The sequence below is a fragment of the Canis aureus genome, chromosome 17 (assembly GCF_053574225.1).
Source record: "Canis aureus isolate CA01 chromosome 17, VMU_Caureus_v.1.0, whole genome shotgun sequence".
NCBI classification, from domain to species: Eukaryota; Metazoa; Chordata; class Mammalia; order Carnivora; family Canidae; genus Canis; species Canis aureus.
The window spans coordinates 2331437-2358222 of record NC_135627.1 but is presented as its reverse complement, the minus strand read 5'-3'; the positions used below and the strand labels follow the sequence as shown (position 1 = coordinate 2358222).

The 26786-nt window shown below is 49.4% G+C and overlaps 1 protein-coding gene across 1 annotated transcript in view; it reads right to left on the bottom strand.

The window, feature by feature from the left end:
* Positions 1–10520, bottom strand: part of ANKRD10 (ankyrin repeat domain 10) — a 32852-nt gene extending 22332 nt beyond the window's left edge. The window contains exons 1-3 of the mRNA XM_077854942.1: positions 10165–10520; positions 7105–7257; positions 2554–2645 (exon numbers count right to left, since the gene is read on the bottom strand). Of these exons, the coding sequence (XP_077711068.1) occupies positions 2554–2645; positions 7105–7257; positions 10165–10374 (455 nt within the window). The 5' untranslated portion in view covers positions 10375–10520. The remainder of the gene's footprint in view (positions 1–2553; positions 2646–7104; positions 7258–10164) is intronic.
* Positions 10521–26786: the final 16266 nt, after the last annotated feature.

Sequence of the window (26786 nt, the reverse complement as noted above, 5' to 3'; positions counted from 1 at the left end):
ATACACGGTGCCCAGCGGCTGACATGCGTTATCGTACAGACGCGGCCTATATTGACAAGTGAGTTACACAACAAACCATTCTAGCCACAGATGCGGGGTACACTTGCCCTCATCATTATCTACCCAGTGACCAAAAAAGCAGCAACTTAAGATTTTGGTCATTTTATGCAGCTGATACAAAAAAAAACAAAAAAAAAAAAAGGTAGGAATTAATAACAAAATTAATCACCACCACCAAGTGTGACAAAATACTGATACAAGACAGCTTGCAATCTCTTCACAGGAAAAGGAAAAGTTTATATTATTGCATGTAATATGAAGAATCAGTAATCTGGCCCATTCTGAACTGGAAAAAATATAAATCACTTTGGGTAAGTAAATTTATACCGTGACCCTTGAACCTCTTAAAAAAAACAAAACAACAGAAAGGCAGGTTACTTGCTAGGACTACTCTTTACCATATGAGCAGTGTTACAGCAAACAAGGGAGATCTATGTACCATTAATTTGGGGGACTCAAACTATTATCTGTTTGTAGGCTAAAAGTGTTAAACTATAAAAATGTGCAGAACAAATAAATATCAAAAAGTAATTTATAAATTAGCTTCTCAGCAAAACTGGCAATTTCTCCAGATGCGAAAACTAAATAACCACATATACAATTGATTCTCAATGCTCTGTCTCCAGGCCAAAGACCTAGAATTTTAAGAACCACTTTTGGGTAGGTGGCTCAGGGTAAACACTTCTTCTAAAAACACATCTGAAGGTTCAGGCCAGGGAAATCACCATAATGCAGGGTCTCGAGGGGGTGGCTCTTATACTGAGGAAAAACAGACTGGCACTCGAGGCCTAGCTCAGTCACACTTGGTGGGAAAAAGACACTTGAGGGCCCTGTAACCAAGGACAGAATTGTAAATAAAAGATTCTCATTTTAGAAAGACACCTATTAAAAAAAGGACATAGAGGTCAATATTTATTGGCTCAAAGGATTAAGCTATTCATTGAAATGAAGAGAACATCTTAGTAATAAAATGTTCAGGACCAATTAGACTATTGCTTAGAAAAGTCATTAAAAAGGTCAACTTCTAATTATTATTTCAATAAATGACAAGCAATTTGATCATTGATTTTAATATGACTCTGTATTTCATAATCAAAGCTTCTGTTATGAAAATCAAAGATTGGAGTTTTTAATCTAAACACAGCTAAGAAAACTGCATATAGAACTTCAGTTTGAAGCAATCCATTGAGAATCAACTCAAATTGTGTAACATATATTTGCATTATCCATTGTTTTTACATTACCTGAAGTCATAACTACATATGAAGTCACAAAGTGCCCTGCAATGTAACAGTTAATACAGGGCATACTTACAATACTAAATTTCTATGGAAGTAAAAGATCCAAGCCCAAACCAATGACTTAACAATATAACACTTAATGAAACAGAAGCTAAGATCCTAGGAGCCAAATGACAGCCCCTGGTATTAGGCCTTGCATTAATTAACCTATATGGTTTTGCTATCCAGGATCTATTTTCAATAGACTTATTATAACACAGAGTCAAAACAATGAAGTGGAAACCAAAGGGTTAAACTAAGTTAGTTTTGTGGGTTTATTTCTCCCAAAGTCTAGATTTTCACAATTCCAATTAGAATAAAGTGCTTTGTAATTAATTTTTATGAAATAGTCACGACACTTAAAACAAAAAAGCTGACATTGTAGTTATTTTGGTTATTACAGCTCTATAGCTTACACTCAACATTTAAGGGTGAAAACCGCATCCATTTTGTTAATGCTGTGAACTGCAGAAGAAAAATGTTTATAATATAAATCTTTAAGAGAAAGTTAATACAAATGAATTTAACACCTAAAATAAACGTTTACTGCCAAGGCTAGCTAATGACTTTTGCATTAAGACCACATCTTTAAATTAATACACTTAGATACTAATACTGTTCTATCAAACCACCAATAAACTAGATAAGATTACAAAAATGTCACCAGTACGAAGAGCTCTGAGTCTGAAGTCTTTAATGTATATGGTTCCACTTTACAAGAAGTTATAAATTAAAAGTAAAATAGGCTTTACTGCACACTGTTCTCACATCTGCTGGAAAATGAGAAAATCACCACTTAGAAAAGCTAAGTGTTTGCAAGAATTTGGGGACCAGAGAGGCCTGAAAAGATGTTCTAACCCAATCCAAGGGCCTCATTTTAAAGTTAACACTGGCAAAATAAGTCTGAGGACTTGCCCATGGTGACACAACTAGTTAGTGGCAAAGTCAACAAATGCCAGGTTCCAAGCTCAATTAGTTTAACTGCTCTTTCTATCCTCGCCTGCTGTCATGGCAACAATCCTGTTGCTGCCAGGATGAAGCTCCCTCCGCTAGCAAAACCTTGCCCACTAATGCCAACTGATCTATAAAAAGCAAAGTTACACTGCTACTAGAAACGCAAACTTGAGGACTGCTACTTGCTCTCAGTACATGCTGTCTATAAGCACAGTGCCCTGACTAGCTCTCTGGTGGAGGAATAAGTGAAGGCACTTACTCGATGTGAGCCCCATTGGCCACCAGGGCACTGACGCAGTCCAGGCTCCCAGAGCGAGCCGCCTTGTGAATGGGGGTCTCGCCCTCACAGTCCTGCAACAACAGAAGGCACACACAGCATATCAGATCTAACAAGACTGACATTTTCAAGGTAAACAATTGACACGGACCATGCACCTCGTTCTTCCTTGAGACAAAACAACACAGCAAGTCAAATTTAAAGAACACCACGCAGAAATATAGCTAGAGAGATGCTGGAGGGAAAATAAAAGCAGGCCACAGAAAGGACATGTTTTCCTGAATTCCTAGGTCAAGAACAAAGAGTTGTGGGGCCTCTCCAGCAGGGATAGCATGCACACTCCACATGGAAGTCAAGAAATCACTTTATGCTGATCTCAGCACAAATGTGTTGTACTTAAAACCCAAAACAATTATCCTCTAACAGGATAAAAAGAAAAAAGCAAGCAAGGCCAAGGAACAGCACACACCATCACACACCTGGTCTGGTCTACCTACATGTGTCCACATCCGCCACAGGGCTAGCCTGAGCTGGGACAGCACCAGTGGCCCCCTGCGCCCCAATTACAACTATACTTTAGACAAGGAGGGTTATGGTAAAAGGGTCAGGAATGATGAGGAAGAGGACCCGGGACCACACACAGCCTACTTCGTCCAAAGACCCCGAGAAAGGCTGCCTCCGTCTGAGTGGGGCTTGTGCTTCAGAATAATGCTGAGAAAGCAGAGAAAGTGAGCCAACTCTGGGAGTGACAGTGAAGGAGATGAATGAGTTTGCACTGTATGAATGGGGAAGAACCTGAAATATGATTTCATTCACAGGCTCTCTGGTTCGCAAGACGGAAAGACAGATACAGTAATCAAGAGAAGGATGCGGTTTCTGCTAGAAACAATGATGCAGGGCCTCCTGCCTGACCAAGCAGCACAGCTACGGAGTCCTCACACTTTACCATCCCTGGAAGCCAAACCTGGCAGCAGACCACTACCCGTAACTGAGGGAGGAGTGGCTGTGTTCTGGGCGTGGCACCCAGAGACAAGCTCATTCAGAAACTGGGACACAGCCGAGCTCCCTCCCCACTGCTCCTGGCCTGTACTTCCACAGGAATCCTGGGGTGCAGCCCAAAGTGAAGAGTGCTAGCTTCTACAACCAAATGTAACCTGAGACTCCAGTGTGTCATGGAGAGAAAAGTATAAACACTGATTTAAAGTGAGCTCAAAGGTGATGGAAAGTTCTACACAGAATAAGCCTATTTCCAAAGAAAGAAACACAGAATTCCATGTGGCTACCCAGGGAGCCATTAAGTGAAGTCAGATTTTTTTTTAAAAGGGTATTTTATTTGGGGTGAGGGGGCGCAAGCATGAGGAGGGTGGAGGCCAGAGGGAGAAGCAGGCTCCCCGCTGAGCAGGGAGCCTGAACCAAAACTGGATCCTGGGACTGGGATCTGGGACTCGATCCCAGGACTGTGGATCATGACCCGAGCTGAAGTTAGACACTTCACCCACGGAGCCACCCAGGTGCCCCTCAGATTCTTAACAAAACCTACCCCCAAACTCCCAAAAAGATGGGGAGAGGGAGACAGGAAGTAGGTACAACTGCAGGTAAGTACTTCCAGGAGGATGGCATGAAGACTTAGGGGAGGTGGTCCCGCTCTGAACCCCCCCCCCCCCACTAGGAAAACAAAAGATGTTTTTGGAGCAAGGACAAGTAAAGTTTGCTCTATTACTCCAAGAAGATGGTGGGACAGAGGATGAAGCAAACTAGCTCCAGAACTGCTTCCCCCAGGATACCCCCAAGCCAGGAAGGGAAGAACAGTCAAAAACACTCAGCCCCTGGGATCCCTGGGTGGCTCAGTGGTTTAGTGCCTGCCTTCAACCCAGGGCGTGATCCTGGAGTCCCAGGGTTGAGGCCCACATCGGGCTCCCTGCATGGAGGCTGCTTCTCTCTCTGCCTGTGTCTCTGCTTCTCTGTCTCTCATGAATAAATAAATCTTAAAAAACAAAAACACTCAGCCCAGACAGTTCGAGGAGCAACCATCATAAGTTCCTTAGGCCTCAGGCTCAGACAAGTCACATTCCAAAAATATCAAATATTCTGCAGTATGATTCCAGAACTATTGTGGGCAAAGTGAGTAATGAGGGGAAGTGGGAGCCGGAGACTACGAGTCACCTTGAATTGCAAATAAAGAAAAGTCCAGTTCTGATCCAGTTACGAGACATCAAGGGTGGTACTGAATGCTAATGAAATTCTAGAACAGCAGTGAATAGATAGCCTACAGATCCTTACACAACGTGATGCCCATGTCGTCGTCATAGATGGATCTAGAAGAAATCCCCTGGAGTCGGAATGCCCCTGTCCCTAGGGACATGGAGCCTCTGCACCACACATGAATCACCCCCTGGCGCCGGTCTGTAGGCGCAAACACAGTCTCCGTGAGGTTTGAGGAGGATCCCGACAGCCGATAACTAAGGTGCCAGAAGATGGACATGAACAAGACAGGAGAAAGAAGAAATGTCGTGGCAGCTCTGGGAGCATGGCCGGACTTAGGAAATCCTGGTTCTGGGTCTCTAACAGTTTATGTGGGAGACGAGACACGCTCCAGCTCAGGATGAGTCAACATACTCAGACCATAGCCCCACCCATGATAGCATAGCAGAGACCCTTTCAGGAACCATGCTGGGACACCCAGTGACCTCAGGCGACAGTCTCGGGCATGAGAAGGTGGGGGCCTGGGGGACTCCTGCCCTGGGAGCAGAGTGCAGAGGGTCCCCACACAGGACTCTCTAGAGCAGCAGCCCCTCATCCAGGCCAGACAGGACTGCTACAATGAAAAAGAGCTCCTAGAATTAAACGGTCTGAGAGGCAGTGCTACAGGATTTCTTTGGACCTCTACAAATTAGGGGCTACATAAAAGCTGAATGAAAACCAACAGAGGGGTGCCTGGGGAGCTCAGTCAGTGAATGTCTGCCTTCGATTCAGGGCATGATCTCAGGGTCCCGGGATCATCCCATCCAGCTCCCTGCTCAGTGGGGAGTCTGCTTCTCCCTCTGCCCCTCCTCCCACTTGTGCTCATCTGCTCTCTCTCAAATAAATAAAATCTTAAAAAAGAAAATCAATATTCTAAAGTTTCGTATATTTTTTTGAAGATTTTATTTATTTATTCACGAAAGATGCAGAGACAGGCAGAGGAGATGCAGGCTTCCCACAGGGAGCCTGATGCAGGACTCCATCCCAGGACCCCTCAGGTCACGACCTGAGCCAAAGGCAGATGCTCAACTGCTGGGCCACCCAGATGTCCCTGAAGTTCCATATTAATTATTAATCACTCCCACTCAAGGATTATCCATTTTTCATTAATAAGGAGATTGACTGAAAGCACAAGCCCCAGGCCAGGGAAAGGAGGTAGAGCATGCCCCCCCCCATCACCCCCAGGTGTCCTGCTAGGAGACCTGGAGCAGAGAAGGCAGCACCAGGAACGGACAGGTGGAGACAGGCATGCCTGATGCAACAATGGTATGGGGCTGAAACCTCTGAACACACAGATAAAAGCAACACGCACTGTCATTCACTGTTCCCCTGAGCTCTGTTCTAAACTGCTGCTACAAACACCTGTCCGCCAATTCCAGCCTTGTGCGTGCAAAGTTGAGCTACCTGTGAGAGGGGCTCACAAGTTGTTATACCTACTTATCAGCAACGGAGGAGTCTTGGGAAAGACAGCAAAGCAGAAAGGAAATCAGAATTGTTTTGCACATGGTATGCCCTTGAAGATTATTGCAAGAAAAAGCATATAAAAACAGAATAGAGAGAAAGAACAGAACGGAGAAAGCATAAAGGCATCCCTACAAAGCCCTAGGCACAAGCCCCTAGACAGATCCACCCTCAGGGCAGGGTCTCCGCCCCGGACCCCAGGGTCAGACTGTCCAGAGTCATCTACACCCACACAGGAGTCCTCAGCAAGCGAAACTTTCTCCTGGAGGTTTTTTTTTTTTTTTTTTTTTTTGAGGAAGTGATAGGCATACAGAAAACACACTGAGAAACTGGCACGCCCACACTCGCACTCCTATCCCCTTCCACACAGAACCCCTGCTCTTTATCTGTTTCTGGCCAACAGGCCCAGGTCATCTCTGGAGCGTCACTAACTCATACTGGTCAGCCTAATGCTAACCCAACCATGCAGATGATTGAACAGCCAATCTCTCGCTAGCATGGACGTGCTCCACGGTTATGTGTGGAGATGACGCGGAGGCCACTGTGGGCAGGGGAGCCAAGAAACCTGGGCTCCAGGCCAGCCTCCTTCAGCTACCAGCTGTGACTGCAGGCACATCGCCTTGGATGGCCGAGGAGCTTGGGAAGTCATGGAACAGGTGAAAGCACGGCTCTGTGAAGGGCCCATTATCCACAACTAAATAAACGTAAACCTCAGTCAGCCGAAAGGTGAAAGTATCAAACTCTAATTAAGGCCTCAATTTAAAACAACACCATGTAATTATAACGGGAAAAAGAAAATAAAGACCAAGTTAATCATCAGCACTCCCTTACCGGTTTGTTAATGCTGGCTCCTGCTTGAATCAACCAGATGAGACACTGGGGGTGTCCCCCAAATGCCGCGATGTGGGCCGGGGTCTGTGCATAGCGTGTAGTGGAGACGTCCAAAGTGGCCCCAGCTCTCACCAACTGGATTAGGCACTCCAGCTTTGAAAACGGCAGGAGGGAATGACACGTGTAAATGTCATATACTTTTATAAACTACATAAACAATTCCAATGCTATGATGCAGGTAAGTAGCATTTTTTGTGACCAAGCTTTTTTCTAAGGGAACAGTTAGAAATCATTCCTTCGTGGTACAAATTTTAAATAGGTATTCAAAGGAGTACTTTCCTTGCCCTGGTAAAAAAAAAAGTTGGTACACAGCAAGTCAAAAAAACTGACACCACACAAATTTAAATATTGTTTTCCTACAACTGAAAAATCAGAATCAGTAAAGACTGCAATATTCAAAGACTTCTCTCAAAACTGTGTCTTGCCACTTTCAAGCACCTCTACAGAACAAAACCAAAGTGATTGGTAGTTTAAAAAGTCTGTGTAGCTATAGTACGCTCTTCAGAGACTATTTTGTGCAGTCTACACAACTGTGCTCTGCGCACCTTTACACACACAGCGTTCCAAGAAAACTTGGTCGAGGCCCATTCTCCAGATCCTGGTTTTAGGGACCACATATGCAGAGTGAGTGGCAGCACTCAAGTGTTGACACTCTGCGTGCTCCTCCCCACCCCCACCACCACCGGGGGAGGCCTACAGGGCATCTAAGCTCTGGACTCCTGGGGCACAAAGGTGGGGCAGCAAGACTACACTCTGCAGCCAGGCACTGCAATTATCCTAACCTGGCTGGAGGAGCTCGGCACACTCCACTTACATTCTCCAAGTGCCCACAGAGCCAGGCGCTGTCCACAGACCTCACTTGGCCTCGTTTCCCCTCTCGAGGCTCACAGCTGTTAGTGGAAAAGCTCCAAGTGCCAACAATTCTCTTCTAGAGGACGGAGCTCAAATGATGAACAAATGGCCACACCCTAGTCTCACCCTAGGTCTCTTAGCCTCTGGTCAGCAATTTAAGCCTTCCTTGCATAGGAGGTCATGCAATCCACATTTGTGGGAAATGAGCTCTCACACTTGGGAATACACAGATTTCACACGGTGTCAGGTCTTCCAGGAACTACAATCTGGGAGTGACAGCTGATAAAGAGACACACAAAAAAATAAAAATAAAAAAAAATAAAAAGAGAGAGACACACCTTTGGTGCGCATTTACATACGCCGTTATTAACAGACTGGATGAAAACTGAAAGTGCCAATACTAGTGATAAGTCAAACAGGTTTTGAATCAAAAGAAAAAAGAAAAACAAGGATAAATATCCGTGGGCATACCAGAAACCTGTTACTTATTAAGACCAAGTATGAGCTATGTAGACTTAATAAATCTGTTACCTATGGGTTTGCTTTAGGAAACTGGGAAAAGTACTGCTCCATACACAGCTCGTAAAAAGCAAAGCGTAATGAAAGATTTTAAATAATGTTTAGCTCTCAAGGAAAAATGAACCTCATGGAAGGTCAGGAAACGTGCACAGTTGGCACATTTCGAAGAACACTAGCTTGAAAGGTGGGAATGGTTGGTAACACGCTAACTGCCCAGTTGGCCCTTGCACAGGGCAGGCTTCCTCCAGGTACATCTGGTGTCCAAGGCTGACCTACCATCTCGGTGCCACAGAAACAAGAGGCTTCCAAAAAGTGAATTCGGGGGCTTTACACCTCACTGTAGGTAAAATCAAACAACCTGAAACCTCCCATGGTAAGCGTGCTGAAGCCGGTTATGGCTCTAATCCCTAGAGGTACCTGGCGGCACCTGGAGGTACCTGGAGGCAGCCGGGTCGCTAAATACTCTGAATGAGCACTGTAATGAGGTCTTAAGCGTTCGACAGCACGTGCCAGACTGTCCCACGATACTGTTATGCTCAACTGGACGACAGGTCAACAGGGGAGCCTTTTCAAGACCAGCTGTCCTCACCTGTGGCGGGGCTGCCCGTCCCCAAAGCACACGAGAGCCAACATGTGGAGGACTCACGCTCTGAGTTACCCACACGACCGTGCCAGCGCCCGGGGGCCAGGCGCGCAGGGCCGGGGAGCCGGGGAGCCGCGGAGCCAGACCCAGTCCTGGGGGCGGGGCGGGGCGGGAGGTGGGGGCGCTCGCAGCCCCGCAGGCACGAACCGGACTCTCCCACTAGAGGCGGCGCCGCGCGCGGCTTCCCGAGACGACAGCACCGACTGCGCTAGATGCACAGCAGCAAGGGCATCCGGCTCTGCGAGGCCCCTTCTTTCCTCCGCCCCGGCCGCACCGTTTCACGGGGAGAGCGCTGCTCAACGTCCATAAACGAGAACCAGTGTCCGCTGGGAGATGCAGCTGGGCCCTCGTCCTGGGACCGAATCCCTGGGGAATGAGCGGAGCTCCCGAGGACGCGCCCTACCCTAACCCCGGAGGTCCGCGGCGGACACGCGCCCCCACCGCTCGCCCCACCCCCGCCCGCGCCCTGGCCTCCACCCGGGAGCCCGGCCCGCGGCGGGCAGTCGCCAACGGCCTCCGCTAGGGGCGGCGCGCCCGCGAAGCCAGCCCGTTTGAAACTTGCGCCGCCGCACACGCGCCCGGGGCCCCTCGTGGGCCGTCGCCGCGGCCCCCGCCAGGACCCCGCCAGGCCCCCGCCAGGACCCCGCCGCCCGTGCCGCCGCACATGCGCCCCAGGCCTCTCCTCGCTCGGGGCGCCCACCCCGCTTCCGCCCCGCGCTCCGCTCCCGGCACGCCCCGCGGCCCCCGCCAGGACCCCGCCGCCCGTGCCGCCGCACATGCGCCCCAGGCCCCTCGCTCGGGGCGCCCAGGCCGCCCACCCCGCTTCCGCCCCGAGCTCCCGGCACGCCCCGCGGCCCCCGCCAGGACCCCGCCGCCCAGGCCGCCCACCCGGCTTCCGCCCCGCGCTCCCGGCACGCCCCGCGCCCAGCGCCTCGGGCCCCACAGGGAAGCCGCGGAAGATGGCGCCTTAAAGCGCCCGCGCCCACCTTGCCGAAGTGCGCGGCCCAGTGCACCGGCGTCCAGCCGTAGAAGGAGTCTTCGGCGGCCAGGTGGGCGCGCGGCGTCTGCTGCAACAGCGAGCAGAGCGCGGCCAGGTCCCCGTCGCGGCAGGCGCGGTGCAGCGGGAAGCGGAGCGACAGCAGCTCCTCGCTGGAGAAGCCCGCCTCCACGCCTGCGCCCGTTCCTGCCGTCGACATGGTCCGTCACCGGAGAGCTAGGGATAGCCTGCCGAGAGGACGCGCGGAGAGGACCCGAGAGGCCGCCGACCGAGCACAAAGGAGCGCGAGCGCCGCCGCCGCCGCCGCGTCCCGCCGGCTGCGGAGCCGTGCCGAGCTGAGCGCGCAGAGGGGGCGGGGCGGGGCGGGGCCTGGCGCGGGCCGGGCTGAGGCGGGCGGACGCCGGCGCTGGGCGGGGCCTAGAGCGTCGGGGGCGGAGCCTGGGCCTGCGGCGTCGGCGAGGAGGCGGCGAGCAGGGGGCGGGGCCTGGCGGGGCTGGGGGCGGGGCCTGGAGCGTCGGGGGCGGAGCCTGGGCCTGGGGCGTCGGCGAGGAGGCGGCGAGCAGGGGGCGGGGCCTGGCGGGGCTGGGGGCGGGGCCGGGGCGTCGGGGGCGGGGCCTGGCGGGGATGGGGGCGGGGCCTGAAGCGTCGGGGGCGGGGCCTGGCGGGCCCGGGGTGGGGACTAGCGCGGCGGGGATCGAAGGACGCCAGGGCCGGGAGGTGGGGCCATGCGCTGGGGGCGGGACTTGGGGGCTGGGGCCGGGGCCGGGGCTGGAGGTGGGGCGGAGCCCGGGGGCCCCGAGACCCCTAGCCCAGCCGGTGGGGTCGGCTGTCGGCCGCGTGTCCGCGCAGACCGCAACCCCGCAGTGTCCCCACCGGCCCGGCTCTGACCTCTCAAGGTCCCTGCTGTCGGGCGAGCTGCGGGAGGAGTTGGCAAAACGCTGGAAAATTCCCCGTCAATGACCGACAGAGTCTTAACAGATTTTCTTCTGATTATGAGTAGTATGTGAAAACCAATAATTTACCATCGAGAAATAACCGTCATCAACGTTTATGGGGGTTTCCTTATAGTGCTTTTCTTACCATATAGTTTCATTTGTAGGTATCCTTTTTCTTTTCACAAAATTTGGAATCAGGAACCACAGTAATTCAACTTTAAGTAGGTAAGCAGGTGTCTGGGGAGACAATGGTGCTTTGGATACCAGCTGGCAGCACTAGCTGGCAAGAGAGAGTGGGCGCCCAATGCGGAGCAAAAAGAAATTGTTAATGTCTGGTGCAGCGTGCAGCACCGTCCTCTGTTCATACCAGGGGTTGATGCCGCTGCTGCAGCGCTTGGGGAGGTGCTCCAGGTACAGTAAGTGAGGAGAAGCAGTAGGTCCTTCAATCAGGGAGCCATTACCATTGCATGGGAAACGTGAATGAGACCGTCTTCTCTCCGGGATTTATATCAGACGAGGCAAGAAAGGATGTTTCCATGGTTGGAGCAATCCTGCTTTTATTTGGACCAGAAAGGTAGAATGCTGCTTGTAAACTCATTGCCAGCCTGGTCCACTCCAGAAGCCAGCTGTTTTTCTGTGCACAGGCCCTGCTGACTTTAACCTAATGAGCTCTGTAAGGTGGTACCCTGATAATGACTTCCGTCCTTCCTGGGAAAGAGGCATTCCGTTTTACAAAAGGATGTGAGCATGCCTCATCGTCTGTAATATTGGAGGGAGGGCTTACTCCTCTTTACTGTGCCCCCTGCAGTTGAGGAGGCTGAGACACAGATAAGCTCAGAACTTGCACAAGGACAATCAGTGTGCCTGGGGCAGAGCTGAGAATAATTGCCAGACCTAGTTTCCAATCCAGTTAGATTTTTTTAACCTTGGAATTTATTTTGTGTTAAGAGCTGTAAGGCCTAGGAAAAGAAAGTAGGTTATAGTGGCACCATAGGTAGAATGCCATCCTTCCTCCATTAAGACGACTTTCTGGTTTTCAGAGTTATTAAGACAATGCACATATCTGTTTATTGATTTATATTGATATACATTTTTAAGTAGCTGAAATAGGTCAACACAGATACGATGATGAGTCCCTAAGATAGCCTGCATGATGACTGTGGATATGAGGATTACAAGGGCTGTCTATGAGTGCTTCCAAATGCCACTGCTCTAGTTGGTTAGTCCCAAGTTCTTCCCAACTCATTATTATTACCAATTATAGATTTTCTTTGGGATTCTTGTTTCTAAAGAGCTCGGGGGGCAAGGGGAAAAAAAACGATTCATCACTCACATGCTTTGATGTATTTGACAAAACAACCATAAATATGTGACAAAACATTCTCTCCTTGACCAAAGTCTACTCAGGCTCCCCCGAATTTCAACTAGGCTTAGACTTTTGGACTTGGGTGTTTGTCTTTGCGTTGTCCAGTTTTAGCAAGACTCCTGCTAAGTTGGTTTAGCTACAGTTCCCATCCCCCATATCTGATCAGGTTCGTCACCGCCTGGCTCCCCCAGGTAATGTCAGCTCACTCTGGCCTGCCTTCAGCAAGAATCCTGCTGGGTTGGGTTAGCCAGAACCAGCTTGTGAGCTGGCCCTGGTATTTTGTCTTAGTTATATTACAGCCTGGGTCACCTACCCAGGGTAAGGAGGTGCCCCAAACCGAGTCTGACCTCTCTCCTCCCTGCAAGGAAAAGTGAGGTTCCCGGTCCCACTGCCAGAGTTTCTGGGTACAGTCCACCTTATTAGGCTTTAATGAGCCACAATGAACAATGTTTTTGAATAATAACCTTTTTCTGTAACATAAGCAAACTTTGGTGTTAGAAGATATGATTCAGATAATGGAAGAAAGCAGGAAGACTCAAAACTCAATATATCAAAACAAAATAAAACAAAACCCCTCTGCATTTAGGATTGCATCAAATGGGGCAGGGCTCAGATGTAGGCACATCCCAGTCGGGGATGAACAGAAGTGCCCACACATTGTGTAGACATCAGTAGGCCTGTTTTTACACTTGAAACAGGACACAGTCAACGCTGTGTCACCAGAGATGAGGTTGGAGAAGAAGGTAGGACCCAGGCTATAGCGCCACGCTAAGGAACCATGTGAGACAGATGAGAGGCTTTGCTGTGATGCCAGGTGAGGGGTGAGGGCACTGAGGAACACCCACATCGCACCTGCAGCTGGCTCTGCCTGGGCAGCCCATACCAATGGGGTCCTTAGCCTGACTGTTCTCTTACCTGCACCTCTCCCCACCATCCACCTCCCTCCATGTGGCCAGATCATCTAAATTGGACATAGGAGCAGTGTCTTGGTCTGTTCCGGTCTCCATAATAAAGTGCTACAGGCTACAGGGTGGGGGGGGGGGATATTTAGACAACAAGAATAAATTTCTCACAGTTCCGGAAATGGGAAGTCTGAGATTGGGGAGCCAGTGTGGTTGGTTCTGCGGGACCCTCTTCCTGGCTCACACAGCAACTTCTTGCCACGACCTGGTGTGGAGGGAGCCATGTGTCTGGTGTCTCTTCTCTCATGGTCACCAGTCCCATCATGGGGGCTCCACCCCCATGACCTCATCCAACCCTGATGTCCTCCCAAAGGCCCGACCTCCAGATAGCATCACATTGGCGTGACTTTCGGGGAGACACAGACATTCAGTCCATAGCAGACAACTTCCCAGACTTCTGTCATTGAGATATGACCCCAGCGTGGATTGTCACCACATTGACATGCGCTTTCATATCCGCAGAGAATCTGTGCTATTCATAATTCTCTTAAAATAAGTTTACTTTTTAAATTACTGACTTTATTGATGTTCTTTTCATTAATAAAGCATCAATGAGTTTATGGTGCCAATTACATCTTCTCCCTACCCATTTAAACAAGTCCACAGCAAAACAACCAAGTGCTTCCCAAATCAGTTCCTAGAGCTGGTAGTTACACAGCGAGCACTCTGGAAATTCCTGCCCGGGAGCAAAGTCCCAAATCCGTATGTTGACCGCCCCCTTCAGCCAGGGCCTCCCTACAGTTAGCCCTTGAAACCATGGGTGCTTCTGCTGGAGGCTTCTCCCACCCTGTCCCCAGCACTTACCTCCCTTCCCCCCACTTCAGAATGTGACCTTATTTGGATATGGAGTCATTAGGAATTAGGGGATGTAACTATTTAAGATGAGGTCATGGTGACTAGGTAGACAGGCCCTAACCCAATGTGACTGCTGTCCTTCTAAAAAGGGACATGTGGAGGCAGGTGTGTACATGGGGACAACCCCCCGGGAGCATGAAGGCAGAGCTGGGCTGGCGCAGGGCTGGCTCAGGGAGGACAGCCGGCAACAGCAGAGGCCGGGCGGGGCGGAGGCTGGAGCAGGTCCTCACTTGAGGCTTTAGGAGGTCCAGCCCTGCCTCTGCCTGGCCCCACAGAGCAAGAGACCATAGATTCCAGTTCCCCAATCCCTGTTTGCTGCGCTTGGTTATAGCCATCCCAGGACAAGCGCCCCCCTGGGCTCCAAGGCTCCCCAGCCCCAGCCGCTGGACATGTCCCTGACTCTGCGTTTCTCCTTCCCAGAGCCACCGCCCTGAGGCAGCAGGAGCTTCCTTCCCTCTACTCCATGAGGTCCTGCCTTTGTAGCTTTTGAGTCTCTTTTTCACTCTTAGATGAAACATTTAAAGAGCCCAGCAAGTCAGTGTTACGCATTTTTAATCATAAAACCTGGATTGTGAAGCGGCTTGCCCTGAGGTGGCCTCTCCACGTCCAGCAGACCTCATGACCAGCAGCAACATGCCCCACACAGGCTTCTGGGGGCCCCAGGGGGAAAGCAGACCTCTGTCTTCAGAGGCGGCTATCTCTGATCTGAAAGGAGCCTCCAGGTGGGACCCACAGCTTGCTCTGCAAACAGGTGATCTCTTGGATAAAGTACTGCACAGGAGCCCTTCTCTCCCATCTCCACCTCTGTCCCTGTCTCTATGCCTGTGTCTCCATATCTCCACCTCTATTCCTCTCAGTCTCATTGCCCCTGTATCTCTCGCAGGAGGACATGCCCTACCCATTCTGAGCCTACAATAATTTGTTGAGCCACCCGAGACTGGAGGCTGAGACTCATGAGTTGACAGCCCCTTTTCAGAAAGGGGAGACCTGGGACCCCTGGGTGGCTCAGTGGTTGAGCGTCTGCCTTTGGCTCAGGGCATGATCCCAGGGTCCCACATCGGGCTCCCTGTAGGGAGCCTGCTTCTACCTCTACCTGTGTCTCTGCCTCTCTCTGTGTCTTTCATGAATAAATAAAGAAAGAAAGAAAAAAAAGAAAAAAGGGGAGACCTGCTCTGGACCAAGGATCTCAGCTACAAAGAGCACCAAGATTCTGGAATCTTACCAATTGTCCTGTATCTTACTTATGCCTTGAAAAAAACGGTGAAAAAATCAGTTTTTTCGTAGAAAGAACCCCAGTTCTTCCTCCACTGTGTTTCTTCCCTGGATGTCTTCTTTGCCTTCACAGAACACATCACCTCTGATGCGTGTGGCCACCAAACGTGTGAAGGTTTCTGCCCTCGCAAATCTCTGCGACACCAGCTGGGGTCCTATGGTTCACCTTGACTCTGACGCAGCCCCCTCGGGGACCAAACCAGGCCCCACAGGTTAAGGACTCGGTCCCACAAGACTGTCCCACTTCCCCTTCAGACACCAGGCACATGCCCTGCTGTCCCTGAGCTCCGGACTGGCCGGCTGCAGACGGGGGCTCCCACGATGCCCTCGTTGTGTTAATCTGCTAGAGCGGCTCGCAGAACTCAAGGAAGCACTTAACCAGTTTCTCAAAGGACTTGACAAAGACCATCTCATCAATGAAGAGGTGACAGGACAAGGTCCAGGAGGGTCCCAAGTGCAGGAGCTCCTGTCCCCGTGGGGCTGGGGTGCATCACCCTCCCGGGATGTCGTGTGGTGCAGCCTGGAAGCTCCTGCAGGGGCCTTATGGGGGTCTCTCACTGAGGCCTGAGCCATGCTTCACACCGTCTCTGGAGGGTGGGGGTGTCCAGGAGGTGCAGGCCTCGCGCTGTGGAGGGTCTTCCTGGTGACCAGCCCAGGCAGGAGCCCGCTCAGAGTCACCCCATTAGATCAAGAGGTGCTCCTCCAGCTCTTAGCACCTAGGAAATGACAAGGCTTTAGGAGCTCTGTGCTGGGAACTGGGGGCAGAGACCAATATACATATATATATCCTTATCATTTCACAACCACTGCTACCTTTAGAATAAAATACAGGCAAATCTCGAGTTGTGCTCAGAAACAGACATGTAAGAGCAGCTCACTGGGGATGGAGCCCGGAGGTCCGAAGAAGGAGAAGGAATTCGCAGGCTGGTCCGGTGGCGGCCACCCTCAGGATGACCCAGGGCTGAGCTGCTCCTCAGGAGGGTCCTGCCAACCCCTGAACGATGACCCCAGGTGGCTTCCTCACCCTCTACCTGTAACTTAGGAACTGTGCAGTCCTTTAAAATGTTTTAGCCCACTCCTTAATCTCCCAATGTTATTATCAGAGAGAAAAGTCCCTAGAGAGCCATGATTATTACTAACTGTGCTTCTGGGGCCCCCCCGGTGGGGTTGGTGATCCCCCTCCCAAGGAGCAGGCAGGACACCCCCACTGTCACCCTGAAGCCAACTGCCCTCTAGGGCAGCTTGCCTCTGCTCACCAGCCCAGACCCAGGTGCCTGGTGCATGCGATTGGGATCTATCACGTCTTCCTCACCCTTCCTGAAATTCTTGCTGTCCAGCTTATTCCTTAAGAATGTTCCAGAAGCAAGTGCTTTTTTTCTGACAGGGTAATATAATCCTAACCATCGGATGGAATGACAGGAATTCGTTGTCAAATTAAAACTCCTGTTGTCCATCACTGTCTAACAGACAAGACCCTGGGTGAGGTACTCTCAGAGCGCCGGAACCTTCTGGAAAGGCCAAGCCGTGGGCCGGGAACGGGCAGGCCTACCAGGAGGTGAGCTGGGGCACAAAGATCCCTTGGCTTGGGGCCCAATGTCTCTGCTTGGGAGATAGGTGCGTGAGCGCCTTCTTTGGTTCCTCTTGCTGGAACTCTGCGTCCTGATGCCAGTCCTCTCTAATGTGGGAGCAACATGTCTGGTGGCAGTGGGGCCTTCGGGGAAGGGGACAGAAGCTGAGGCACACAGTGCAGCCCCTGTGCTGGAGGCCCAGGTGCTGTGGCACTGTACCACGTTTCCCCTACTCCATCTCTGGGGACTGGACAAGGTATTAGGGTCTCCCTTGCTGGGGGGGCCATTTCTCCGTCTCTGGCCTCAGCTCCTCATTCATTAAAGGAAGACAACGTTACCTTGGCTCAGCAAAAGGGTCATCATTGAGGTCAGAGGAGATTTGCAATGTAGATTTTGAAGATGGAGGTTATTAAGTGTTCTCCAAAGCACTTTTATTATTTATCCCCCACCCCCAGCAATTCGTAAAAATTTCAGTTGCCAATTCTTCCTGGAATGAGGTATGGCTGCGAGGTGTTTTATTTCTCTCAAAGTCTTAATTACAGCGGTGAGAGCCTCCAGGCTTGTTGAAAAGTGGCCACTCAGGTTACACGCCAGCTGCTATGAGTATCCCCAGGAGCTGATCCTGTGCTGGGGCCCCTGGACCCTCAGGAAATCACCCCTCCCAGGCCCTGCAGGCCACACAGTTGTTGGACTGATGGAATGCTGACCTGTGGCCGGGAGACACTGTTGTCGGCCCCTTCATCCCCAAAGTAGGATGGCCCCTCCCTGTTAATTCCTCACGGCGCGGCTCAGAGCAGGCTGTCACTTTACCAAAGGTTTGGGTATACGGGCAAGGACTTGTTACCCTGCAGAGGATACAGAAGCCAGCATAGGGCGCTGAGACCAAGGGCTGTTGTGGTCACTCCACTTCCTGCCCACTTCCTGGAGCAAGGGTGAGAAAGAGGTTAAGTCAGAGCTTTAGCTCATACCACACTCAAAAATCTGTTCTGTGTGGATTGGACATAAACATGAAAACAAAAGTGAAAAAGATTTAGAAGGGACCATAGACCATCTTTATGACCTTAGAGCAGTGAAAGATTTCTGAACAAGACGCAGGAAGCCCAACTGTAAAAGAAAACAATAGGACAGGTTTGATATAACTAATATCTTCATTTGGACCAAAAAAAAAGCACCAGAAATAAAGTGAAGGATAAGCTACAGACCAAAGGAAATAGTCTGTCAGTCATTTCACAAATGAAAGATTCATATTCAGCACATACAAAGAACTTCTACAAATCAACCAGAAAGAGCTGACAACAAAAAATGGGCCAAGATATGAACAGGCAATTCACTGGCAGGAAAAGTAAATATCCAACAAGCAAGATGCTCAGTAACCAGTGATTTCTCCTGTTCTACTGAATGGATTAATCCTGCCAATGGGCAAAAGTTTGCAGGGATGCTCTGTCTGAGGACAACAGCTCTCTTTACATGTCTTTCTGGCTTCTGCACATCTCCCTGATTCCTTCATGGCCTAACATCAAAGAATGTATGTATGGTTAACCCTTGAATGATGCAGGGGGTCTGGGATGCTGACTACCATGGTCAGAAATCCACGTATAACGTTGGCTTCCCTCAAAAGATCACTGTTGACTGGGAGCTTAACCAGTAGCATGAACAGTCAATTACCAGGGATTTTGTATGTTTTATGTATTATGTACTTTATTCTTTCAATAAAGGAAGCTGGAGAGAAGAAAATGTGACTAAGAAGATCATAAGGAAGAGGAAATACATTTACAGTGCTGTGCCATAAAAGACCCACATGCCCACGCACTGGTGTGATCCTGGCGGTGGTGTCCGAGGGTCTGTAGTAGTTGTCATCAGTCCCTAGCACTCCTGTGGACTTGTCACACATCTGCCAACCCACAGTCTCCATTGGTCTTGTGTTTCGGGTGTGCAGTGGTTGGGCTGCTGGCTTCTCTCTGGAACACACTGTTCTGGCTTCTGTGGTTCCGCAGCTCTCCAGTGCCACCTCCCAATGCTCGAAGGCCCCAGGCCTGGGTCCTAGACCCTCTGCTCTCTGTACTTTCCTCCTTGGCAATCGTGTCAAGTCTCATGCCTTCAAATACTATTTATATGCTGATGATTCCTGAATTCATGTCTCTGCCCCTGACCTCTCCTGCAGTCCAGACTCATAAGCCCAGTGGCTTAGTCCTCATCTCTGTTAGGATCTCTGCTAGGCAGCTCCATTTACTCCAAATAAAATTCCTGAGTCACTGTCCGCAACTGTTACTCCTGCTCACTGCCACTGCCTGCTCTCCGTCTCTGCGAAGGACCCAGGAGTGTCCTACCCAGGGGCTCAGGTCCAGCACCCAGAGGCCAACGCGGTATTCGCTCCCCAGGAGGATCCCAGTGGCTCTACCACAAATATGCTTCTGGTGCTCGCGCTCCTTTGTTCTCCTACTCAAACCAGTGTGACTGCCTGTCAGCGATTTCTGTCCAGCAGCTAGAGGATCTTCTAAGATGTGAATCCAACAATAGCACTGGCTTAGAACCTGCCAATACCTTTTCACTGACGGTTAAAGAAATTCCAAGTGGCACGAATTTGAATGTGGTTGGTAAGATTGCGGAACTGAATTTCACACTTTGTTTAATTTTAACTTATTTAGATTTGGATTTAAAGACAAAATTGACTCAATTATTGGCAAAGTCTTAAGTGCCTATAAACAACTTAAAAACAACTTGGGTGTGGGCAGCTGCTCTTTCAGCTGTAAACTGCTGTGGAATGTAAATGCGGCTGAAATATTCCCAGGGAAAATCTAGTGCTGCAACTGCGAAGCGCCCTGTGAGTAAAACGGACCCCAGATTGCCAAGATTTTGTAAGAATAAAAGAACGCAGAGTATCTCATGAATGATTTTTAATATGGAACACATATTGGATTTGTAGTATTTTAGATATGTTAGGTTAAATAAAATGTATTATTCAAATTAACTTCACCTGTTTATTTTTTATTATTATTTTTTTTTAGTGAGGCTAGTGGAAAAATCTTAATTATATATGTAATTCTTGAATTTTATTTCTATTGGTCAGCCTGGCATGTTGGAAACTAATGTATTATCTATCCATACATCAACACAAGTAGTTAGTTGGTTGTTGTTTTTTTTTTCTCCCTCCTAGGGGAATACCAGTAGTTTCTTTGGTTGAGTGCTGGGCTTGACCTAAGGCCCATTTTGAAGAAAAGAATGAGTGTATCTCTGAAGAGTGGAATCACTGGCAGGTAGTGAAATGCTCTGAGAGACTCAGGACGAGAGCACCTGAACAAACAGGCGAGCTGGGAGTTCTGTCGTCCACTGCAGGCACACGCTCCCCTCCCCGAGGTGGCAGGGCAGCGTCCCGTCCCGGGCTGCTCACTCTGCTTTTCTTTCTCTCTTCCTCCCTCCCGCCCTCCCTCCCTTTCTCTTCGCTGAGTATGACCAGTTGGAATTATATAAACTAAAGGCAAGTAAGTTAAATATGCATAGGCTACGTCTCCACAAAGACAACTTTCAGTTTAAAATAACTATAATGTATTCTTATACTTGTTTATGTTTTTATCCCCCATAGGTTTGGGAAATGGTTTTTCTGTGAGTTTCTAGGGGATGAGACACGTATTTTTAAAAAATATTTCTGTAGTCCTTGACTTTTTAAACGAGCATTTTTTTTTCAGGGGTGGGGGATAAAAGTAATGGTTCTTATAACAAAGTCCAGACCTTATAGAAAAACGTAATGTGGAAAGTGAGATGAAAGCCCCAGGGATGTTTACACTCACACACACACACACACACAGATCTAAGTACAGTTACACATTAATCTCCCCATGATGTTTCAGGTAAAGTGGAAGTATACTACTCACAGGGACACGCAGACACACCTGAGAGGTTGGTAAATCTTAGGCAGCTTCCAGGCTGGCAGTGGGCATCTCCCTTCTGGTTTGCCAGTGTGTGCCTGGGGCATGATTTGTCTTCCCATCCTTTATAGAGGATTGTGCCTTTTTTGGTAATTAGAAGCAATGTTGCAGTGAACATATTTACGTACAGTTCTTGGCACACTTACCCAGTTTCCTGAGATGGAATCTCTGGGTCAATTTTCTGCACAGTTGAATGGCTTTACATACATTTCCAAGTAACCATTCAGAAAATCTGGGCTAATTAACACTCCCACCAATGATGTTTGGAGACTACCTTTTTCCTCACACTTTGGCCAATATTATTAATTAGAATATTAATCATATTTTAAAATTTAGGAAATCTGATATGCATAAATGACTCATTCAGCAAATATGTACCAAGCACCTGCCATGTGCTCTTGTTAACTTGCAATTCTGAAATTATTAGTGAGATTGCTGCCGAGGGTCTATGTGTTTTAGGAGTCCATATGCTAGCATTCCTGCTGAGTTGCCAGTTGGTATGCTTGGGTTATTTGTAAATGTGTTGCTAATTTATAAGAACCTTTTATATTTAACAATACCGGCTCTGCTACGTTCCAGGTTGTCTTAGCTGTTTTAATACCTCCAGATTTGTTTTACGTAGTCAAGTCTGACATCATATTTTTCTTCACAACTTCTGTCCTTGGGAGTCATGCTCAGAAACAGCTGAGATTATAAAACTTCTGTGCTGGTCATCAATTTATTGTGTCTGAGCTGCTGCTCTGGCGCGCTCTCTGCTACGATGGACGGGATGTTCTGACGTTTCTGTTATAGTAGACACGGCCTGAGTGTCAGTGTAGGGGATGCTGGAGGGCGTGGAGGAGGACACCTTCCCTTCCTGGGCTGGCAGTGCTGTGTTGCTCCTTCCTCCTCCCTCTGCGGGGTCTGTGGTGGCAGGGTGGTGGGGACATGGGGGCAGGAGAACTGGTGGCCTCACAGCCCCTCACAGCCCCTCACAGCCCCACCTGAGACCATCTTTCCAGGGGCTGTTTCCTGTTACCCTGCACCTGGGGGCCAGCTCTGACTGCCCTCGTCTCAGGGTCAGGCCCCGCTGAGTTTGTTCCTGGGCACCTCCCTCAATCCTGGGGCCCCATTACTGTTCCTTCTCCATCCTCATCCTTACTCCCCGACCACACATACTTGCTCTTTATGTTCAGATTCCTTTTTTTTAAATTAATTTTTTAAAATTTAAATTCAATTTGCCAACATATAGTATAACACCCAGCACTCATCCCATCAAGTGCTCTCCTTAGTGCCAGTATTTCCTCGGTTTACATTACTGACTGGACCCAGATTGGCCCAGTTCCCTTATATTTTTATTTCGGGCATCATGATGCTGGCATCACTGATAATTATGTCTCTAACTCAGGTCTGTTGTTTTTTCCTGTGTGCTCTATGTTGAGGCTCTGACTTCGTGTTTTCCCAGTAGGTTCATGCACAGTTCCCAGAGCTCCTCTGTAGCTCTGCACAGACCATGTGTCACGTGCTCAACACCATGACTCTCTGGATTTCTGGGTACCTCACTCCATTCCCGGAGGCTCTGTGTGCTCTTGAGCCACACTATCTCATGCCCTGCAGCTTCGTAATATATCATTTGCCAGACTCCCTTTCATGTTTGTGTTCTAAGAGGAAATCTCAATGATCACTACCACTAACTCCCTTTCCTCCAAATACTGGATGATCTATGTCCATGATAACATTTTAAAGCTGCGATAGAAAAGACTGCCATCTTGGAAACTGCGGATTCCAACTTTTCCCAGAAGCAGAAAGGAGTAAGTGAAGTTGTGCTGTAGATAGGGATTATCACTGGGAGCCTGCTGTAGAAAACCTGTGAAGGGCCGTGCATCTTCCCAAACCATGACTCTCGTACCCAGCAATACAGGACAATCATGTATTTTAATTTGCAGAACTGATGTACACATGCAGCTTCAAACCGTAAAATCCACCAAGACTGATTTGGAACAATAGGGGCGTCTCCCGTGGAGGGGCGAGGAGCAGAGGCCCAGTCCCTGGCATTCTACATTGCACCTGCACTGTCCTTCTCGGGAGTCCTATATCTTCCTTCTGTTTGCCTTCACTGATTACTCAGTTCCTCAGAAAATGGCATGTCTTGCCCTCCTGGCCAGGACAAACCATTCCTCAATGGGCTCTTGATCTTGGGTGACGCACGTCTGGGGGGAGACCTGTCCTAGGATGTGGCTGGTGGCCCTGTGCACCTGGGCAAGGGGAGGGAGTCCTTTCTCAAGTCCGCCACCCCATCCACCTCCAGATGAGAGCCTGCAGGGAAAGAAGGATGGAGAGTGTAGAGATGGATGTAGGAGTCTAGCATCCTGAGATCCTGTCAGGGAGGCAAGCCACGAGCACTGGGTAACCACTGAAGAACATTAAGAGAATGTACAGCTGCAAGATATGGCTTTTTCCAAATATGTGGTTGGCAAAGGTTTCATCCTGGTCTATAGCTTTTCCCTCCCTCATTGTCCCAGGGGGCATCACAGCCCAAAGTTCTGGATTTCGTGGAGAATGTCTCGCTGCAGCTCCCCTGAGCCCTTCCCTGGCTTTGGTGGTGCATCAGAGCCCTCCACTCACCTTTAGGGCTTGGGAGTTTTCTTCAGTGTTCTCTTATGAAAGATTTATAGTTTTCCATTCTACAATGAAATCCATCCCTCACTGTGAAGCCATGTGTCGGCCCACGGGCGATGCAGGTCACGGTTGGGCACGGTAGTACCATTGTCTCAGTGCCGTGTGTTTGAAAGGCCTTCCTTCCTGCACTGGGTTGCTTGTGTGGTTGTTGGAAGGTATTTCTGTGAGTCTGTATCTGGGCTCCCTCTTCTGTTCCACTTCTGTGTACACCAACCCAGGAACACCACACACTCTAGGTGGTGGGAGCCTCCCAATCCCAGGGGACCGTATTTGGTCTTTCAACATCTACTACGACATCAGCTATAGTGTTCGGTTTTAAGAAACCACATTGTTGAGATAATTCACACACTATACAATCACCCACGTAAAGTGCACAGTGCAGTGACTTTTACTGTATCCACAGAGATGTGCAACCATCACCACAAACAAGTTTAGGACATTTCAATGACCCCCCAAGAGAAATACCATGTGGCTTGGCTGCTACTCCTCAAAGCCCCAGCACGCCCACTCCAGGCAGCCTCTGACAGTCTCCGTGGATTTGCCTCTTCTACACATTTTGTATCAATGAAATCATATAACATGGAGCCTTCTGTGTCTGGCTCACTTTACATGGGGCGTCCATGCAGTGGCGCACCAGTGCCCCCTTTCCCTCCTGGCTGACTGACATTCCATCCTGTGCATGCGGCACATCTGTTTATCCATCTTCAGCTGATGGACATTGGGGTTCTTTCTACTTTTTGGTTATTAAGAATAAGGCCACTATTAGCTGAAGGGTTAATAGTGTTAATGTTTATGTGGATATACGTTCTCACTGCTCCTGGTTATAAACCTGGCAGTGGGATTGCTGGATCCTACCCTAAGGCTGTGTTTGGCGGTTGCATGACCAGCCAGGCTGTGTTCCCAGCAGAGGCACCGTCTCACATTCCACCTGCGGCGCCTGAGGGCCTGGGTTCCCCTTGTGCTCGCCAATACTTGCTACCACCTGGTATCTGTCTCTCAACGATGGCCATCCTAGCGGGTGGCAAGTGCCATCTCGTGATTTGGATTTGCATTTTTCTGATGGGTCCTCACGTTCAGCATCTTTTCACATGGTTATTGGCTGTTTCTATATCTTACTTGAAGAACCATCTCTTCAGATCCTCTGCCTATTTTTATTGGATTGTCTTTCTATTATTGAATTGTAATAGATCTTATATTCTGGATACAAGTTCCTTATCTGGCACAAGACTGCCAAGAATTTCTCTTATTTTGTGGGTTCTCTTTTCATATTTTTCATGATGTAGCTGTAGATATATTTTTAAAGCTATTTTTTATCTTTATCATGGTTAAAAAAAAAACTGTAACATTGAATTTACTGTCGTAACCATCTGTAATGTATGATTCAACCGTGTTAAGCATATTTACTTTGCTGTATGACACATCTCTAGGGAATGACCTGGGACCAGCACGTTGACTTTGCTGCTTTGGGTGCCGTTACTTAGATTGAAAACATTTTTGTGTGGTCACAATAGCAAATCATTACACTTTCAGGTATTGAAGACTGCTGTAATGAGAGATGTTATGGAGTTTAGAGGTGGAACAGGGGAGGTAACGTTCAAGCATATCTGTTCAACCTACAGCAATGCAGTGAAAGGGATTTTTAAACATTTTGTCCTGTCTGGGGGCAGTTCTGCTATGTAGATCAAGCATATCACTGTATCCGAGTTGGCAGTTAGTGGTGGTGGGAAGCATCTAGCTCTGGATTAGAAGGCCTGCCAAGAACTGGCTCCACCAAGGGCCACATGACCGTGTGCATTGGGAAAGCCATCCAACACTCTGAGGAGGGACAAGAGGAGGTGACGTCCCCTTAAAAGGTATGGTGCGCTGGCATAGTGTGTGTGGACACTGTACACACCACACAGACCTCTAAGAATGCTTGAGAGGCACGCTGGGCTGAACTGTGTCTCCTCAAAATCTCTAAGTTGAGGCACCGACCTCCAGGTCCTTAGAACAAGACTGTATTTGCAGAGATTCTCTTTTTAAAAAAATATTTTATGTATTCATGAGAGACACAAGGAGAGAGGCAGAGACACAGGCAGAGGGATAAGCAGGCTCCCCATGGGGAGCCTGATGCAGGACTCGATCCCAGGACCTCGGGATCATGCCCTGAGCCAAAGGCAGAAGCTCAATCACTGAGCTACCCAGACATCCCTGTATTTGCAGAGTCTTAAAGATGTGATTAAGCTAAAATTAGGCCATGGGGGTGAACCTCATCCATTCTGACGGGTGTCCTCTAAGAGGAGCAGATAGGGATGCCGCTGCAGAGGAGAGATGACGTGAGGACAGAGGGAGAAGGTGGCCATCAGCTCGCTCAGGGGACGGGCCTTGGGAGAGAGTAGCCCTGCCATGGAGCCTGGACTTCCAGACTCCAGATGGTGAGACAAGGAGTTTCTGAGGTTCAAGCCTCCCTATGGCAGGTAGACTAAGCAATCTAGTGCAAGAGTCGAGCAGGACTCAAACCTAGAAAGCAACAGCACTGAGATACCCATGTACTGATGGACGGCAGCAGAGAGGTGGCTGGTGCAGAGGAGGGAAATGCTCAGGAGTCAGGCATACTTGCATCCCGCTCTGCCACCAACTCACTTGGCGGCTAGGGAGTCGCATGTCCTCTCTCTGCCCCAGGCTCCTGGGGTCGTGGGGTTGGACAAAAGCTCTCAAAGAGCCTCTCTGGCACACACATGCTCTGACTCCAATCCCCTGGGCCTCCATGCTGTGGCCCCCTGGACGTCAGGAACAGAGAGGACCCAGCCAGCAGTTACAAATAAAATGGTTCTATCTCTGCTGCCTTTAAAAATGCTGCTTTAGGAGGCATCCCAATCCGTCGTTAAGACTGGACAAAGGAAGTGAAAGTTCTCTCTCCAGAATCACAAATGCCGCCAAACCTGCCTTTTTGGAGCAGAGGGGCAATCTGACACTGTAACCCAAGAAACAGTTTCCTGCCTTGTCACTGCAGTGTGCTGCACGGGGGAGGGCTTGCCTGCAGCCAGAACCAGTTTGGACATAAAACCTTGGAAGAGAGAGACTCCCTTTGCT